Here is a 19456-nt window from a genome sequence, read left to right as displayed (position 1 = left end):
ATTATCACGTTCGGTTACAATTGCACAATTATTATGCAATAAATTGGGTATAATTGAGATCATTTGTACACCTTTTTACTAAATCAACTGCTCACTACTTTACTTTAGAATTTATAGGTTAGCTCGAACATTTGTCCGTACGCGTGCCCGTGTAAAGATGCACTAGTTGCGTACAATCGAAGCTCACTAGAGATTAAATCGACGATATAATATATCTTAAAAAAGCAAAATCAATTTTTTTCGTCTATTCAATTCGCGTACAATGGAAGCTCACTATTAAATCGACGATATAATCTATTCTTAAAAAAGCAAAATCAATTTTTCTCATGAGGAAAATCGATTCAATCTTCAAACCTTTTAAAAAGGAGAGAAATAGGAGATGCAGTTAAAGATCTGTTCAACAGTAAAAATAGGTTAGTTAGTTTCCTCTGTTTTTTTTTTTTACAATTTTTCAGTGTAAAAATACAAATTTCACTGTACTTTTCGTTTTGCTGATTTTTCTCGTAAAACCGTTTGATGAAAAAGCGGTATACGTGTCCAGCCAGCTCAATTTTTATACGATTTGAATCGAGAAAAATTCTCACAAATTGATTATATATATATATATATGGAAATGGCGTGTATACATATATAACTGTAGGCAGAGGAAGAATTAGAGAGAGAGATGGAGCTCCTTTTCTTCTTCTTTAATGGCGTGTTAGAATATTAGCAGAGTGTGTACAACTATGTAAAAACTCCATCTTTGCATGCTTCACCTACTGTCGTCTCCACAGGAAAAAAGAAAACCCAAAACCCATTACAAAAATGGCGGAAAACCATCATAAAATCTTTAATTTAATTTCCCTTTTTTTCAATCTCACTAGGCCCTAGATCTAAAACGCGTTGATTCTCTCAATGATCGGGTATTTCGATTCTTAAATTTCTGTTGTTGTTGTTTCTCGGTGCTCTGTTTTGTATTCTGGCTATTGTTGTTTTGTTGTGTTTGTGGGGAGAGAGAGAAACATGAAGAGTGATGACGAGATAGATGTGTTATTAGGCGAGATCCCTCACGCAACATCATCACTCAATCTTCAGGAAATGCTCATCAATGCCACCACTCAATATCATCACGGTTTTGCTCATGCATCGTGTGTGACTCAGAAAATGAGTGCTGATGAAGCCTCGAAGCGTAAGACTGCGTTTGCTTCATCGAACTCCCCTTTGAGCGGCTTCTCCCTGCAATCCGGCTCGGCCACGAGCTTGTTCTCAGGCGATATATCCCCGCCCCAATTCGACGAATTCAACGTTTCTGGGGGCGGATTGTGTTTGGATTTGAAGAGGGGGAATGAGGGTGGCTTAGTTGATTCTTATGATTTTCACAAGAGCTTTAGTAGTATGCGTATTAAGGATGAGTGCGGTGTTCAGTCGCGCAATGGGAGTAGCCGGAGTTTTAATCCGAGGAAGGGAGCTGGTTTCGAGGGGGAGGAAATGGGGAACTTGTTGGCATCGCGGTATTCTTCCTCTAGTCACTCTGATAGGAGGCTTGGTTGGTCTGATTTTGGAAGGCAAAATGGTTTGGCTAACAATAGTTTCCCAATGGGATTCGTGTTGCCAAACTCGACGCCTTCTTTGGATAGTCTGTTAGTTGGGAATAGTTCTCCCTTCTATCCTCCGCAGAGCAGGAAGAGCCTGATTGAATCTAGTGATTCTTTTTATTCTCTGTCGCCTCGTTATAGTGAGGACAGCTTGATTCGTTTTAACGAAAGAAACAAGGTGGTGCCTCTGCGTATGAGGGTGCCTAGAGGGAGCGTTGATCCCTTTGGCAGGGAGGATAGTTTGATCATCCAGGGGGAAGGTCTCAATCACGCGATTGCAAGGCATAGCACGAAGGGTTTCCATCATGAGAATGGCGTGTGGAAGGCTCACGAGAGGAGGTCGCAGCTGGATGACCATCTCCACACTGCTGAGAGTCCGAAGATGCACTGCCCTTTCAACCGGCCGATGAAGTTCAGTTCCCTTGCTGAAGCACAAGGATACATCTATCACATAGCCAAGGATCAGCAAGGCTGTCGGTTCTTGCAGAGGATGTTTGATGATGGAAATTCTCTGGATGTGCAGATCATATTCAACGAGATAATCGATCACACAGTTGAGCTGATGATGAACCCTTTCGGAAACTATCTCATGCAAAAGCTGTTGGAAGTGTGCAATGAAGAGCAGAGAATGCACATACTGCTTAGGGTGACTGAGGAGCCCGGGAAGCTAGTTAGGATCTCTTTGAATACACACGGGTATACATCATTTGAAGCTTGCTTCACTCTCTTTTTTCTGAATTAGCTAACCTGTTGTTTTTGTATATCAGCACTCGTGTGGTGCAGAAGCTGATTGAAACTCTCAAGACAAAGCAGCAAATTGCCCTAGTTATCTCAGCCCTCGAATCGGGATTTCTAGCTCTGATCAAAGATTTAAATGGGAATCACGTTATTCAGAGGTGCTTGCAATCCTTCCCGGCTGAAGATAGTAAGGTAATTACTATTTTTGTTGAACATTTCCTATAGGTTGATAAGATTTTTGTTCATGTAGATTTGCTTCAGCTGTCACTTTGTGTTTTCCTTTGAATGGGGAATAATTTTTTGTGGTTCGCAACTCTATTTCATCACATAGTATTTCAGATCTACTTCAGTTTGTATGTAGAGAATGCCTCTTGTTTGCAGCATTGCTCAAATTCTTGGGCAAGATTAGACTATATGAACATGAAAATCTAATCCGGTCCAAATTTATAGTAGTTCAATAGGAAGAACTTTAAAGTTAAACAAATTACATATTTTCAGTGAAAGTCTTACTTGGAAAAAGAAAGGAGAGCTATTGCTAAAACGATGACTTTGAGGTTTCCATACAGTTCTTGATCATTTTTTCTGATAATATAATAGGACATTACTCAACAATCACAAGTTTTTAGTGTTGGCAAAATTGAAGTTTTGTATCAAGCTATCCTTGTCTGATTTAAGCTCGTACCATTCTGTTTTCAGTTCATTTTTGTCGCGGCTGCAAAGTACTGTGTTGACATTGCAACACATCAGCATGGATGCTGTGTTCTACAACGCTGCATCAGCCATTCGACTGGGGAGCATCGTGAAAATTTAGTTGCAGAGATTTCAGAGAATGGACTTCTGCTCTCAGAAGATGCATTTGGGTAACTTATTTTGTGTATTAACAATGTTTATGCTTTAGTCAGATGTTTAGGTGCTGGTAAAATCAACGAAATCGAACTTCTTTCCATGAGACCGGCCTTGTGTGGTTCAAACCTACACGGCTCAACTTAAAACATGTGAAAATTTATCATTTGAGTATCTAAAGAGTTGATTAAACATCAGATTATCAAATTCTATACTTTCCCTTTTACCTGTGTGTTTCTTTATTCTTGTTCTGTTACATTAGTATTACATTTCCTGAAAAACTTAATTTGAAATTTGGATGCAGAAATTATGTGGTTCAGTTCATCTTGGAGCTAAAGATCCCATCTGCCACATCCAAATTGACATCTCAGTTTGAGGGAAACTATGTGCACCTTTCTTCACAAAAGTTCAGCAGCCACGTCGTTGAAAAGTGTCTTTTGGTATGTGAGGAAGTTCGGACAAACGTCATCCATGAACTGCTCTCTTCTTCCTGCTTCGATCGTTTGCTTCAGGACCCACATGCAAACTATGTTATCCAAACAGCTCTCCGAGTTTCTGAGGTACTTCCAACACTTGATTTTTCTTCGATTCACACAATAGTTTCTGAGAAATGGACCTACCTCATCACTGCTTTGATACCAGGGAAACCTCCACAATTCCTTGGTAGACGCTATTGAAACTCACAAGTCAATCTCACGTAACAGCCCCTACTCGAAGAGGATTTTCTCGCAAAAGCTTTTGAAGAGGTGAAGCGACGATGTACAATCATTGTTTCCGGTAAGCATGCATCTGTTGTTGTTCTTGGCTAGCCAATTCCCATGGCTCTATAAAATGGAAAGTCTTCCTCCCTTTCCTCGGCGGTGTGGCCTTAATACACACCTTTTCTCGTTTGTGGCAATTTTTGCGTAGCGTTCGTTATCTTAGCATCCAGCTCGTAAGAAGAGTTTAGAGATGGGGAACCATATCTCTAGTGGCTCATATAAATTTCTATCTCCTAGCTCTGGCTGCAATGTACTATTTTGTTGTGCATGTAGCTTCACAATAACACTATTATTTTGGGATTTAAATTATTAGATTCTTCACTCTTGCAGGGAAGATGAATATTTTTTTAATATGTACCTTTATTTTTCGCAAATTTTGGTGTCTTGTGAAATCATCGTTCCTTGCAGTATTTGGTAGAGCATTTGTGGGAGAAGAAAAGTGCTAATTTGGAATTTGAATAACACATAAACCTACTAGATGAGATATTATGAGTGATAGAATTGGTACATGTAGGTTCTCAATAAATAGGTTTTGTTTGAACGTAGATATATCCACTTATTAAGCCCACTAAACTTGCTTGGCTATGATTCGACTTATTATTGGGCTTCTTTAAGTTTAATAATAGTAATAATAATAATAATAATAATAATAATAATAATAATAATTACTTAGAGTGTTCTGGTGGAGAAGCCACTTTTTTTGTCTACAACCACCAAAATTTGTCCACGGTCACAAAAATCGCATTATTTTTTCAATTGTTGGCACAAATCACATTCATTTATCACAAATCAGAATATTTTATCACCAAAAAACCGAAAAAAAAAATAAAAAAAAATCCCGACCGCCGGCGCCCCACAATAGGAGCCGCGGCCCTACCCCCGTCGTGTCCACGCCCGTCCACCCCCCCCGGCGCTCCTTGGCCCTCCGTTTCCGCAGCTATAGGGAGTCGGCGGCTGCCGGCGCTCCCTTAGACACTCTTATTCATCATTCCTCTTTTGTGGTTGGTTATTGATCATTTGTGTATTTTGTTAAGCTGTTGTTCCGGTGATTTCGTTGAATGCTTTTGTTTCTTTTGGTTGGCTTCAACACAGACAACACTAGTGATTTATGCCTTTTGTATAATAATAATAATAATAATAATAATAATAATAATAATAATAATAATAATAATAATGATTTGGGATAAGTCAACATGTGCATTGTCATGAATAAATTTGTTGTAAAAATGGAAGTCTGATAGATAAGTTGAAATGTAATGTAATAATGTAAAAATGGACCAAGATACATTGTTATTGGTTGAAAAAACCAACTAGACATGATATAAGAATTAATATGATCGCTAGTCCTAAACAAATATGACAACCGAACAACACACCAAAAACCTAATCAAAATAAACTTAATATTTATTTGAAAAAACAAATCATATAAAAAATCTGATTATATTGACAAATGCCAATAATATAAACCTTCCAATGTTGTAGATGTTGTACTCAATGAGTAGTAGTATACCATATTTAAACCTCCATCCTGAATAATTTTTTTTATTAAAATTTAAAATTTAAAATTTAAAATTTCTGTAACAATTAGGCAGAAACTGACCACAAGACCATATATACATAGAGATTCATCAATATAATAATTCGCATTCATGAATCTCAACCCCATTATGACATTTCCAATATTAGTAATAGTGCCAAACTAAAATCTCACCCAAAATAAGGGGAAATGTATTTATCGGACACCATAAATATTTTGAATTGTTAAAATATGAAGCACGTTAGCAATAGGCTTATATGGATAAGTCTAGAAGATTAGGCATGTGACATGCTAGAAGTATCTATTTTAAAAATTAAAAATTAAAAAATATGAAGAAACGTAGAAGAAAAAAGTTAGTGAATGTTCTATTTTTATATATTAATAATTAGTATATAATTAAATATGAGTGAAGTAACTTAATAGAATGTAAGACTTACTATTAAATAGGGTAAAAATGAAATGAGATATTTAATGACAGACGATGCAAAATCGCAAAATGAGACATTACATGTTGGATGGAGATACTATAAAATTATTGTCCCTTCAAGGACATCCGATAAAATTGGAACGATACAGGGAAGATTAGAATGACCCCTGCCGCAAGGATGACACACATAAATCGAGAAATGATTTATAGCAAATATTTTGTGATATACTAGTATATTAAAAGATTATCATTTAAAAATTATAATTTTTAGTTGACTTTTAATTTTGATTTACTTTTCGTCAATCGCATAACTTTCAAAAGTAGCAAATTACTATTCCATAATTTTTGACATTTCGATTATCTCATGTAATATCCATTAGTCATTTAGTATTATAAAATTGATCAATGATCCAACTTTGTTTCTAAAAAAATACAATAATAAACAATAAACTCAATAAGCTAAAGTCACTTGGCAAATTTTGCTTACATGCTGAAAAAAACACTTATGTATATTGTAAACAATTTAAAAATAAAAGATAAAATTAACACTAGCTCTCTCCAAAAATAACATTGTATGATTGAATCTACCCTTGTATATGTGTGAACGTGTTCAAGCACAAACCAGAGCCATACAATTGACTTGTCCAATCTAAGTTAAACCCTAGCAAAATAAATTTCTTCTAGTGTAGTAAAAAATATGTACTTACCACATATTCTTCAGCCTTTAATGAATAGTTTTATTTGATACTATAAGATTGACTGAAATTTCACAAACTTACACTACTTTTATTATTGACCATGGATATTCGAAATATTAAAATTAGTTACTAATTATTGTACTCTCTCCATATCATCAAAAATGTCTTACTCCTATTTATTTTAGATATGATTATTTGGTAGATAAATTAATTAACTTTTATTAAGTGGTTTCCTTCTACATTGTAGTGTTAAAAATGTACACGCTTAATTCTATCATAAATTAGTCTCATGTAAAAAATCACAATATATTTTTGATATGATATATCGATGACATGCATGCAGGGAAACAGTATTATAATGTAGACAATTGAAGTTTAATTTGCATGTGATTTATAGCCCGTGGGAGACCAATGAATATTTTGTGTCCCAACATGAAACTATAACGTGAGGTTCTAAACAACTCTTTTAACTGAGTATTGACAAATCAATTTTTACTATTTCTTGCACCTAATTAATACTATTGATCAGTCATTTCATAGTCGGCACCGATTGATTTTCACAACTCTTACCGTGTTTAATTACCATTCTAATCAAATCTTTAACTATAGTATAACTTTCAACCCTAAGCTCACTCATAACTATGGAGTGTTACATTTTTTTTGGAAAGAAAAGGTTGTTCACTTTCACCATATTTAGTTAAGGCTGGTTTCAAATTTTTTAATACGAAAGAAAATGCTCAAACCATCAGATGACAAGCAAAACATATCTCAACAAACAAAAGACCGAGCCGGTTTCTCATTTGAGCCCTATCCTTGGGGCACACACATAAGCGGGGGAGACTTGAGGCGCCAGTCGCAACCTTTTCATATATCGAAATTGTTAAAAATCATTTCTAGTCCTTACTAAGATGATGTTACTAAAGACAAATTACTAATATCACAAAAAAAAAAGAATAATAAAGAAACTTGGCTATAAAAGATGAGACTGGAAAAAGAAAAGTAAACAAGTAACCTAATCATATATATGTGTGTGACCGTGTGAAGGTAAGAAAACAAGTTTAATAGAGTCTCTATCAATATTTTTTCGGCGTCCGTCACTACTCCTGTGCATACATGTGTATTTACCTTAGGATAGAGTCATACTAATACACTATAGCTAGGTAGTTAGTAATCAACAACTTACACAGATGATTTGATCTCCTAAACAATGCCAAACTTCACAAATCCCTGTATAAATTTAGGCTTAATTAGGCATCGTCATCACTCAAAATGTCAATATAGTTTAAAAAGTACGTAGTATACTAGTATTTTTTATACTTATATATTTAAAAAAAATAGATATTCCGAGTGTGCATGGACGCAACAAATAGTAGATCAAGAACGTTACACATCAAATCAAGATGATACACAAACACACATATTGCATATAATTACACACACTGACACACATATGATGAAAAAACATGATATGTTTTGCAAGAAAGATGAATTATCCCACGTTGTCAACATTTTCCACCGCAGCATGCCTTACTATACTACAGCTGTGTGCTTCCCCTATTACAAACTTGCATCAATCACTCCAAATTCCAAACACCTATAAATACATATATGCTTCATCATCTTCATATATATTCAGCAACTACACACACACTATCACATACAACAACAACAACAACAACAACAACGTATATAAGAAGATGGGAATTTGCAAGATGCAGACGAGAAGCGAGCTAGGGCAGAAGAAACGAGCCCCCAAAGGGCACATCGTGGTGTATGTGGGAGAAGAAATGTGCAGATTCGTGGTCCCGATTTCTTGCTTGAAAAACCCGCAGTTCCAACGCCTTCTTGATGAAGCTGCCCAAGTCTATGGCTTCCAAAGCAATGGCGGAATCATGCTTCCTTGTAGTCCATCCACTTTCCTCAGAGTAGTTGAGTTAATTTGATATGTGTAATCCATTTCTTCCTTCAAATTAATAATTTTTTTTTGTGAAGGATTTCGTTGTTGAAAGCAATCTATCTAGAAATAGCTTGAATAGTACTTTTGTAAACATAGCAAATAATAAATCTTTCCTTATAGAGGTGTAGAGTAGGTCTATAAGGATCGAATGTAATTCTTTTGAGCAATGCAATACACAATTCAACTAGTTACAATTCCTTTTGGTTTTCGCCATTCAGTCTTACAATAGTTATAAACTTATAACTATTAGGTCAGGAACCGAAATATTAAATCACAAAATTTTAGTTTTTTCCAATTATTTCATCTAAATACAGAAGGGTACCGTCTATTGTTGATGCTCAAAACAACAGTGTTTTATCAAAATAAATATTCATTTTCTTTCTTTTGTTTTTGTTTGTACACTTATTAGACAATTGAAAAAAAATTATAATTTAATATTTCATTTTCAACCTTATGGGACTAAGCATAATTTTTCAAAACTTCATGATTTTTAAAGCTATTAACCCTTGTATACATAGTGAAATGGTGGCAATGTGAAATCATGAATTTAATAACAATCATTTTAAAATTATCAATTAAAAATGTGGGATCATAATATAGAAGAACAAATTTAGTCATAAAAAAATTGTTCTATATTGATAAAAAAAGCAAAACATTTAAGGGTGTAGCTAAAATAAAAGTATAGAACCACCAAATATACAATTTTTACAATTCATAGGCCCAACTAATAAATGTGGGCAATCATGAAATTTTAGTTAATTTATTTAAGAAAATTCATTTTTAAGATTCCAAATTTATTTGAACCTTAACATGCCCGAATGAAGCGGGGGTAAAGTTGCAGTTATGATTAACCGTCACCGGCCAGTTCCAAACCATAACCGGTGGTGACCCGCCGGCCAGGGTCAAACCGAGCACAACTAATACTATAGGGGATTTGTACGATCATATCAAACCTAAACTTTGCACCGTGATTAATGGATAAGTTTCATATTTTCTCTCTTTACATACGCTGGTGATATTGTTAGTCAACTAACTAGAATTAGGTTTTGAGAAGCTGGTTTATTAACCATGTTTTTATCGTGGTTAAATTGGATCCACGCAATAAAGTTTGGCGAGCCTAATTATTAATAACTTAATTGTTCCAATTCTAATGAATTGCAAGCTTGTGAAAATAGAACACGTTTTATACTACATCCGTCTCTTAAAAATAGTAACAAATTTTGAAACAATATGGGTTTTATTACTCAATTAGTAAAGCAGTAGAAGTAATTTTAGTAATTAGGATGATACATCATTTTCTATGCGTACAAATACGATGATAAATCGTTTATAGTTATATAACTATTAATACATGATGATTCTAATTGTCGCACTATATCAAACCAAACTTAAACGGAACTTTTGACATTAAAATATGATTAATCAGTTAACCCACAACAGAAAAGACATTTACTAGTCATAAAAGACATATCCAGATTCGATGAAGCCGCAATTTTGGATCTTTATCCTTTAATTGCTGCGTCATAATAAAAGTGGTCGATAATATCGAATTAATTAGAGAGGGAGTAGAAAATAGTAAGGAATTCAGTAGCTTTCAAAAATGTGCAAGTCCTTTTCGGTTAATTTATTTAATTATTTATTCATATTTGTGGGTGGTTTGGGGCGTGGCATAGTGGATAATTAAATGGATGGACAATATGCAGATCTCAATAGGTCCGAATATTCGCGCCAGCTGTCAAGATCTCGTGCATTCGAATTCCAAGGTAATGTCGTATCGCTGAGATTCTGTAATAATAGGAGTGTCCACTACGGTATAATCATGCCGCCCCGGCGGGGGCGAAGGCGGGACAGTCTATAGTGGGCGGGACGTCCGCCCCGAAGCGGACAAAAGAAGGGGCGGAAGGCCTTCCACCGAGAAATGTGCGAGGACGCACCGACCTATAGTGGGGGCGGTTTGCGGCGGGGCGGGCGTTTTTTTATTTTTTATTTTTTTTAAATTCAGTTTAATTTATCTATAAATACACCCCATTTCACTCATTATTTTTACACCATTCTAATTCTTCACTCATACTTTCTCTCACTAAAATTTGTGGATTTTATTGGTATTTAAAATGGACGATTTGTGGAACGAGGTGTGGAATTCTCTGATTCAAGAGGTGCAGAACGACGCCGACGCGGAGGATGCGGCGCGCGGCGGATATCGCGGAGGCCGCGATCCCTCGTGCGATTACTCGTCGTCGGACCATCCAACGAGACCATAGCGGAGCGCACCAGGGTCTAATGGAGGACTACTTTGTGGATAACCCCCGTTATCCACCCGATATTTTTCGTCGGCCATTCAGAATGTCGCAACGGCTCTTCAACCATATAGCGACGAATTTGGCGGAGCGGTACCGGTGCTTCACCCTCCGAAGTGATTGCACTGGCTGGATCGGGCTGTCTACTCTTCAGAAGTGCACCGCTGCAATCCAGCAGCTTGCCTACGCCAGACCGGTTGATATGTCCGACGAATACCACACTCCAGGCCGATTTGATTGAAGAAGTTTGGGCATGTAGGGGAGGTGGCGGCGCAGTGTGAACACCATCGTGATGTTCAATAGATTAATATTTCGTTGTATAATTTTTCCAGTACTTTAATACGACAAAAATGTAGTGTTTAATTTTAATTTCTTCACTTATAGCCGTTTTTTTCTAATTACGTATAGTCCGATAATTTTAATTATAATTGAATTAAAATAAATGAAAAAAAATTGGGGCTATTGGAATTGTCCGCCTATAGTGACAGAAACATTTTTTTTGGGCTATTGGAAGTGTCCGCTTTACAGTGGACACTCTATTAATCAAATATTTTTCTAACAATATGAAGATGTAAAATCGTATCAATCTTAATCTCAATGAAATAATAGGAATAACGACTTGTACTATTCATGCAAGAGATGAAAATACTTTTGTGGGATCCTTGTTTTGCCATCGCAGCAAATATATGCTGATGAAACTTTTGGCATATGCGTTTGGATTCGTGGTGAGTGGAGTAGGGGTGAGCAAAATTTGGTATCAGCTTTGTTGGTTTTATTTTTTATTGAATCAACATTTTGCACCTCTACTATTAATTTGTTCTAATTTATACTCAATATATCAATTTGTTAAGATTTTAGAACATATGAAAAACTTTGACATAATTTGATGATCTATCTACCACGTGACAGTGTAGAATAATTTTGTTTATTAAGAAAGAATGAGATGGAAGGAAGAAAATGAGAACAAGGATATAACAAATGAAATTATGTGTTAGATTGCGGTCTACAATGTGATGGGATTTTGGTTAACGCTGGATAGTGTCAAGTGAGAATGCTATCAAGCCATGTCAGTACTGGAATTTTGATTGTTTGCAATTTAGTAATCTACGTGCGGATTTTAAAATTGATATGCAAAACTATAATTTGGAAAAATATACGGCATTCCCAATTAGTTTTAATCAGTACTCCCTCCATCCCAATTAAGTTGAGTCGAAATTTTTGGATATGAAGATTAATAAATTGTGTTAAAAGATAAGAATAAAGTAGGAAAGATAAAGAGAGAGTAAAATAGGTGATGAAATAAAATAAAAATGATTAAATGTTTTATTAAAAAAATAGAAAATGACTTAACTTAGTTCTGACATCTAAAAAAGGAATACGACTCAACTGTGTTGTGAGGGAGTGAGTATTTCATTCCACAAATATATAACAAAATTCAATAGGCATTTCCGAATCCAAAAATAATCAAGTCTCTCATTGGTATAGAAAAAGTAATTGTAACACCCGTAAAAAAAAAATCAAAAAAATCTAATTAAATCTTTTCCTAGTTGACTTGGTCAAATATATTTCTCTAAACCATATCACCAAACGATTTCCCCATATCTATACTCCCTAAAATCTCTCCAACCACCAAATCCACCAATATCTATCAGTTTTGCCTATATATATCCAATCAATCCCACGATCTTTCTAACATAAATTCAATACCAAGAAAAACCAGGAACTAAAATTTAGAGAAAGAACCGAGTTGGAGAAGAGAGTTTTCTGCCGCCTAAGAAGGTAATCACCGATCAATTCCCAGCCTTGATTTCCTTGCATTCATTTAGGATAACTCGAATTTTGGAGCATGAAATCTGTAGTATTCGGACAGTAGGTTCCGACGCATGTTTGACCGACCAAACTAACTCCTTTTTATACGATTCTTTTTTCTGAGTAAACCTTAAGGTGTCTTTTGTGTGGTGTGTGAATTTCAACCTATTTGGACGAAAGATGTATTTTGGGTGAATTTTTGAAGTTGACTGCGCAGTTCTGCCAGAAATTGTTTTTATCGACCAGGGAGTTACGTTTTCGATTTGACCGACCTAAAAAGATTATTTTGATGTGAAATTTTAATTAAATGATATTTTATGTGTCTACTGTATTGTGGAAAAGTTTCAGCCCCAACGGAGACCGGATGAATTTTAAATGATTTTTACAAACCAACCGCGCAATTCTGCCAGTTTTGTTGTTAGGTGAAAATATCACTTGTTGCTAAGTTTTAATGAATTATATGATGCATGTATGATTTAAGAAGGTATCCTATGGCATGATTATGTGTAACACGTTGAGAAGTATTATGGCATGTTTTTCCTTATGTTGATGAACGTTCGGGAATGGACAATCTAAGAAAACGATGAAAGGAACGCTAGGACATGCATGATAATTGTAATAATGGAAAACCTGATTGTGTGGTGATATTGACAAGGGTTGTTGCACGTACGAGGGTACCAAGAGTAAAAGGTTGCGTAAAGTCATGATTGTGTGGTATAAGCAAGCGAGGTGGGCTTTCTTTTTAAATATGGGCAATGCCCCAAGTATATTTTTATGTGAAAATGATACGAATATTTATCATGCCGTGTTTTGTTTTATTCTATGGAACCTATCTGATGTGGCTTTTGCCATCAATGGATAATCGAATTCGGGTCTGTCTAGGGAGTGAGTCCCTATTCAGGCTAGTGTACACCAATGGGGATCGTGAGCCGTCTTTTGGGTCGGCCGGTCTAGTGACTTGGAATGTGGCCACATTCTTTGTCATCAATGGATCAGATATGGTAGACATCTATGGGAAAATGACTGATCAGTCGAGTTTTACGATGGAAATTATTTTAGTGTCTTGGGCGATTTCTAAAGTTAAAACCCCAAGGTCACTCAATGGTGGCATGATAAATACTTTTTATAAAATGTTTTCGGCATGAGTCCACTGAGTGCATCAAGTACTCAGCCCTGCTTTTCTTTTAAAAATTGCAGGTTGAGCGTGACGGGTGCGGTGGGTGTTGAGCAAGACCGTTGAAGAAAGTTAAGTGTGTAGAATGTGTCACGTCTTCACACGTGGCATATTCCTTCTCTCAAATGCTTCCGCTAAGTAGTTTTCATTCTTTTGAGCTCTTGTATCGCTAAATATTGTTTCTTTTGAGTTGTTGATCGTTGAGACACTCTGATTTTATTCGAGCTATTCCCATTTGTTTCGGGCTATGGTCGATTTGTGTTGTTTTCCCGTTTCTTCCCCGCTCCTTTAATCCTCCCCTAATCGCGATCAACCGTGTTTTCTATCCTTAGAAAATGCGGGCGTGACAGTAATGAACTAAATTCTAAATACACTAGAGATGTGAAAGTTTGTTTTTACTCAACATCGAAATTCAATTTCAATCTATATAGAATTAAATTCATAGGCATCGGCATAGATATAACAATCATTAACATGATAATCATATTTTATTGGAAAAGAAAAATAAAAAAGTGGACCAAATGTCACAGTAAAACAAGCAAGCTATGATGGTCCAATCCATATGATATGTCAAGCACGTGGCCCACCCGCAGACTGGCTCCACTGACACGTGCCCTCCGCACAATTCCCCTCGCAGCCATTGGACCAATCAGAACGAAGAAACTGATCGTATCTCTAACACCTCTCTCAACCACGAGTTCCGATACTCCGATTTCCAACCGCCCCTCTTCCGCCACGTGGTGGTTTACTGGCTCTCCATTTTCTTTAATTTAACCCAACTTGCCTAATAACTAACATTTTTCCCCCAATTTTCGATGCGACAAATTTTTCTGCAAACCCCTCTTTTGCTCTCTCTCTCTAGAACTTCCGCGATTAACAACCACGGTTAGGGTTGCTGGACGCCAGGATTTCTTCATAGTTGGGTTTTACAGCTTGATTTTGCGGTGAGTTTATGTACTAGTTAGCTGCAGAGCATGCTTTAATTTGTTTATTTTTGTTGTTGGTGAGTTGGATTGGTGGATCCACTTTGTAAATAGAGCTGCTAAGAAATTGAAATCGAAAAGGAGGTGATCGAAGCTTGGTGATGAGTGTTTGTTTGTTCCAGCTGATTTGTTATTAGCTGCATAGCATGTTTTAATTTGTTGTTCATTTGGATTGGTGGATCCACTTTGTAAATAGAGCCAGGGGCGTAGCCACATGGGCCTTTGGTGGGGCATTTGCCCCTCCTCAAAAATTTGTATATATACTAATATTTCTTCAAAGACTAAAGGCCCATTTTAGTCCTTAACATATTGCGATTTTTTGATTTTGGTAAAAAACATTATCTTTTGAATTATTCGGTCTCTCACAAATAAAAACGGGCCACATTTGGTTCATTTTAGACGGTTCCGTTAAAATTTGACGGAAACCCTAAAATTTGACCTAAACCTCACGAGGAAGCCTTCGGCGCCGCCGATCTCGATGAATATCAGCTCCTCTAACGAGGAATTGCGGGGTGAGGGTGGAGTGTGAGGGTGGAGTTAGGGTTGGGGGGGTGGGGGTGTAGTCGGAGACATATCCGAAGCTGAGCTCGGTGACGTGCGAGGTATGGCGGGGGTGTAGAAGAAGTCGCAGAGGACGCCGTGGGGGGCGAAGGAGCAGAGGTCGTCGGGGAAGAAGCGGCGCCAGGGGGTGCCTGGGCTGACGGAGTCGAGGATGCGGTCGAATTGCCTGCCCTTGCACGTCGTCGTCCACTCGAGGACGATTTTGGCGGAGCTTGGGGAGGGGTAGTGCGGCGGCGGTGTGTAGGCGGTAAGGACCGGCGGCTGGCCGTAGGTGAAGGAGAAATCGTGTTGGAGAAGGAGGTAGGAGCATAGTGCGGTGGCAGTGAGCTGGATTGGTTTGGTGAGGGAGGAGGAAGACCGAAGGTGATGGTACGGTAGAGCTTGGCAGCGGAGATGTTGGAGGGGGGAATTTCTGTCAAAAATTTGACGGAACCGTCCAAAATTTGACCCGTTTTTATTTGTGAGGGACCGAATAATTCAAAAGATAATGTTTTGGACCAAAATCAAAAAATCAGGACCAAAATGGGACTTTAGTCTTCTTCAAATTTGTATATTTGTTTGAATTCATTTTTAAATGCCCCTGCTCAATTATTTAATTATTTGCTTATACATAATTTCCCCCTCTTGATTTTAATTCTTGACTTCGCCCCTGAATAGAGCTGCTAAGAAATTGAAATTGAAAATGAGGAGATTGAAACTTGGTGACGAGTTTTTGCTTGTTTCAGCTGATTTTTAATTTTTGGATTTACCTATTTAGAAAATTTCAGTCGTATTGACTTCATTTTGTTCTTGTATGTGATTCCCGATGCTAGAAAACGGATGAACTTGTTCTGTTGGAATTCATTTTTCTTGGTTTAATTTGTTGATATTCGTTCCTTTCTTGTTGTTGTGGTAAATCCTTTTATCTGTTTTGGGAATCAGGCACTTAATATGTAATTCATGAAGTGAATTCTAATATTTTAGTTTCATTGTTTTATGCGGGTTCTTTGATGGAGGGAAAGGGAAGATTCGGAACTAAATATGAAGAAAACAACGTACGGTCTGACTGCAGGCTGAGGATTCAAGGAATGTCAGACTTGTTCATGCCCGAGGTAAGTTTTTGTTCTCTATCTTCTGCAATGATCAGTTATTGTACCTTCCACTCATCAAATGGAAGTATTTTCTGCAGTTATTACAGCTAAAATTCTGTAACTGCTGGTACAGTGTGTAGACATCGCTTGGGATGATTTCTTCCTGGATGATGATCGTACAGTGCCCCATCATCGTTCCAAGAGGCCTACTGATCATCTCACTCTAGGAGAAAACAACAAGAGATGCCGCTGTGAAGTAGCTATTGTTTCGAATAAAACTGGAGGATCTGCCACTAATTATGTTGATCATAGAATGGAGAAGAGTGAAATTTCACCTCTGAATAATACTATGTTGGAGAACAATTCATGGTCTCCCAGAGGTCCATTCATTTCTGGATCAGACAATGAACTGCACAAAGAAGCATCAAGTTTAGCTTGTGATAGTACCACGCTGTTGCCTCATGGCTTGAAGAGCAACAATAGTGACTTAAATAGTAGTGAACTGCTTAAGCACGATGTGATTCTCAATGAAAACACCAGTCTAGTTGATAACAGCCCATTCAGTTTTCCGATTGGTGATGTAAATCATACTGGCAATGATCATAGTTTCTTTGAACATGCTCAGAACAAAGATTCTAGTGATCTCCTGTATGGTGGTTGGTCTGAAATAGAGAACTTTGATGATATCGACAGGATATTTAGGTAACCGTGATCCATTTCTTCGCACATATTTCAATGTTTTCATGTTCTTTTCACTTATACACATGACATTTCAGAAGCGATTCAACGTTGGGCCTTGGGGTGTGTAAAGAAGATGAGTTGAGTTGGTTATCATCAGCAGTTTATATAGGTGGGCCCGGGGATGCTCTAAAGTCAGATGCTGAGTTCCCATTTCCTGATCCAAGTAAGGTGAAAACTCTTTCAGAGAATCGTGACTTCTCAAACGGGAACTCCCCAAATAATTTTCCCATGACAGATACACCCATTAGATACAAGGACTGTTCTTGGAACACGGAAAATTCTGATTCTTATACGTCTTTTTTGACTGGGGCTGAAACTGAGGATAGCAAAGATGGGTTCGTCCCCCCGGAGCAGGTATCTATATGCATATATGTTATCTGAACCATGCTTCAGTTCCCTTCTGATTTGCTTAACAGTTATGTAGTGACCTTAAACACATCACTGATGTGATATCTTGCAGGGAAAAGGATCCAATGCTAATACACAGCCCGGAATTTCAACTAGCAGCCATTCCAGAACAGGCAATCATGCAGTGGTAAGTTTCCACTGACTGTTTCCACTCAAATTTTGCACATGATAGTGAAATTGGTATAACATGATAATCCACCTACTTTGGCTGCGGCCTGGAAGAGTACGGGATTATGCATTTTTTTGAGTCATTAACTCTATTTATGAATGTCCTATAGTACACCGGTAACCTTATAATTTTGTGATTTTCTTTTCAGACCAGTGAGCACAAAAAACAGATCAAGCCCCAGAGTCAATCTGAGGGTAAAGAGCATTACCTTGAAAATGGCCTTCCTCAGATCAGTGATCTGCAAAAGGAAATCATGAAGCCCTATTCTGGCTTGACTTCAGACGAGGCTTTGATTCACATGCATCAACAGTCGCATACTCCGGCTTCTGATTCAGGTAGCTGTTTAGAGAATCCAATCTCTAGCATCCATATAAAGGACAGTCATGTGTCTGATCCATCTTCTGTAAATCTGGATCAATCGATGGTCAAATCTGAGACCAGTGATTTGGAATCCATTTCTTCAAGGGAATCCCACCTAGCATCGCGCCAATTGCAATATATGGATGGTTTTCCCGGCCCTCCTTTTAAGGAGCCTGCTTTAGTACAATGTGGACGAAGAGAGAAACTGGAGAGTTGTCGAGGTAATCTTCCTGTGGAACTTGCCAGCCTCAGAAATGGAAGTGTGGCCATGCAGGCCACGATCTCTGATCCTGGCTTAGTAGGGAAATATGAGAATCACTGTGATCTTCAAGGAGCCAGCTCGGTTACTGCAACAGAAATGGGTTCCTCGAATATGCAAGAAAGCTCAACAATTGTTCCAGATTTGGATGATATTTCACTGGAAGCAGCTAGTTTTCGTCAGCTCCAACTTGTTATCAAACAGGTACTTGCTTAGTTCCCCCTTTTCTCTTATTGTCAGAAACAAATGTTTCGAAAGTGATGAATATGAAACATGCATATGTATTGAAACTAAACTCCTATCTCTCTTCTTTAGATGGACTTGAGGACAAAGTTATGCATAAAGGACAGTTTGTACCGTTTGGCTCAGAGTGCTGAACAAAGACGCAGGAATCCGAACCTCAACGATAGCTTTGGAGATGAAAGAGATGCTGGTGGAGCATCTGAGGCTGAAGGAACAAATAGGTAGATGACTCGTTTCCCAGTTTCTTTTGTTACAACTGCTCCTGTTGAGTTTGTACTGACTTATATACCCTGCTTCCTTGTAGGTGCGCCAGTTACATGGATATAGAAACAGATACGAACCCTATAGATCGCTCCGTAGCACACTTACTCTTTCACAGGCCTGCAGATTCATCTACCACTCCTGCCCGCAGCTCATTTAGTTTGAAGTCGTCCAGTATGGTAAGCCTCCTCTGCATGTGAACGTTGTATGATAATTTACGCCAGCTAAGTGTGGTTGTACACGGGTATGCTGTGTGACGTGAGCAGGTTAATGGGTCTACTGCAAGTCTGCCTGTATCGTCCGACAGTTTGGCGAGCAAAGAAAAGGTGTCAGAGGTGTAGAAGGAGCATACGGCGGCTGAGAGAATGTAAATTATCTTGCCTCAAGTGAAGTTAGAAAGTGCCTTAGATTTCCTCATATTTTGTTGTAATACCCCTACCATGATTGTGTGCTTGTATCTGTGTTTTTTTCTTTCTATGAAAAATAATTTGTTGTGCTAACTGTTACCGATAGAGAGACTTCACCGCGCGTTTGTTCTTATTTTTGTCCATTGATGTCGACTGTGAAATTTCTGAAGCTGTCAAA

General features: G+C 37.5%; 2 protein-coding genes and 1 pseudogene across 8 annotated transcripts; all 3 read left to right on the top strand.

The window, feature by feature from the left end:
- Nucleotides 1–652: 652 nt before the first annotated feature.
- LOC121811153 (putative pumilio homolog 8, chloroplastic) lies at nt 653–4290 on the top strand. The gene is made up of 5 exons (XM_042211954.1): nt 653–2270; nt 2342–2504; nt 3009–3172; nt 3460–3715; nt 3798–4290. The coding sequence occupies exons 1-5, from the start codon at nt 1003–1005 to the stop codon at nt 3903–3905; spliced, it is 1959 nt and encodes a 652-aa protein (XP_042067888.1). The 5' UTR covers nt 653–1002; the 3' UTR covers nt 3906–4290.
- Nucleotides 4291–5991: 1701 nt separating this feature from the next.
- Nucleotides 5992–6100, top strand: LOC121742788 (annotated as a pseudogene).
- An 8510-nt stretch (nt 6101–14610) lies between these two features.
- Nucleotides 14611–19371, top strand: LOC121741532 (protein LNK1-like). Of its 7 annotated transcripts, none has more exons than XM_042134328.1 (9): nt 14611–14760; nt 16362–16451; nt 16564–17132; nt 17207–17525; nt 17632–17706; nt 17897–18571; nt 18683–18831; nt 18915–19050; nt 19138–19371. In XM_042134328.1, the coding sequence occupies exons 2-9, from the start codon at nt 16428–16430 to the stop codon at nt 19210–19212; spliced, it is 2022 nt and encodes a 673-aa protein (XP_041990262.1). In that variant the 5' UTR covers nt 14611–14760; nt 16362–16427; the 3' UTR covers nt 19213–19371. The 7 variants fall into 7 exon arrangements, with proteins under 7 accessions (XP_041990262.1, XP_041990261.1, XP_041990259.1 ...); XM_042134327.1 differs by having other exon boundaries at nt 14613–14760; nt 16356–16451; XM_042134325.1 differs by having other exon boundaries at nt 14615–14760; nt 16342–16451.
- Nucleotides 19372–19456: the final 85 nt, after the last annotated feature.

The sequence above is a fragment of the Salvia splendens genome, chromosome 7, assembly GCF_004379255.2.
Source record: "Salvia splendens isolate huo1 chromosome 7, SspV2, whole genome shotgun sequence".
Classification (NCBI taxonomy): Eukaryota; Viridiplantae; Streptophyta; class Magnoliopsida; order Lamiales; family Lamiaceae; genus Salvia; species Salvia splendens.
This window is presented reverse-complemented; position numbering and strand designations above follow the sequence as displayed.

Coding starts and splice junctions, on each gene's coding strand:
- LOC121811153 (XM_042211954.1), top strand. CDS start 1,003: ATGAAGAGTGATGACGAGATAGATGTGTTATTAGGCGAGATCCCTCAC. Junction 2,505..3,008: donor TCCCGGCTGAAGATAGTAAG/GTAATTACTATT, acceptor TTCTGTTTTCAG/TTCATTTTTGTCGCGGCTGC. Junction 3,716..3,797: donor CAGCTCTCCGAGTTTCTGAG/GTACTTCCAACA, acceptor CTTTGATACCAG/GGAAACCTCCACAATTCCTT.
- LOC121741532 (XM_042134325.1), top strand. CDS start 16,350: ATGGAGGGAAAGGGAAGATTCGGAACTAAATATGAAGAAAACAACGTA. Junction 17,707..17,896: donor GAACAGGCAATCATGCAGTG/GTAAGTTTCCAC, acceptor TTTTCTTTTCAG/ACCAGTGAGCACAAAAAACA. Junction 19,051..19,137: donor GTTTGAAGTCGTCCAGTATG/GTAAGCCTCCTC, acceptor TGACGTGAGCAG/GTTAATGGGTCTACTGCAAG.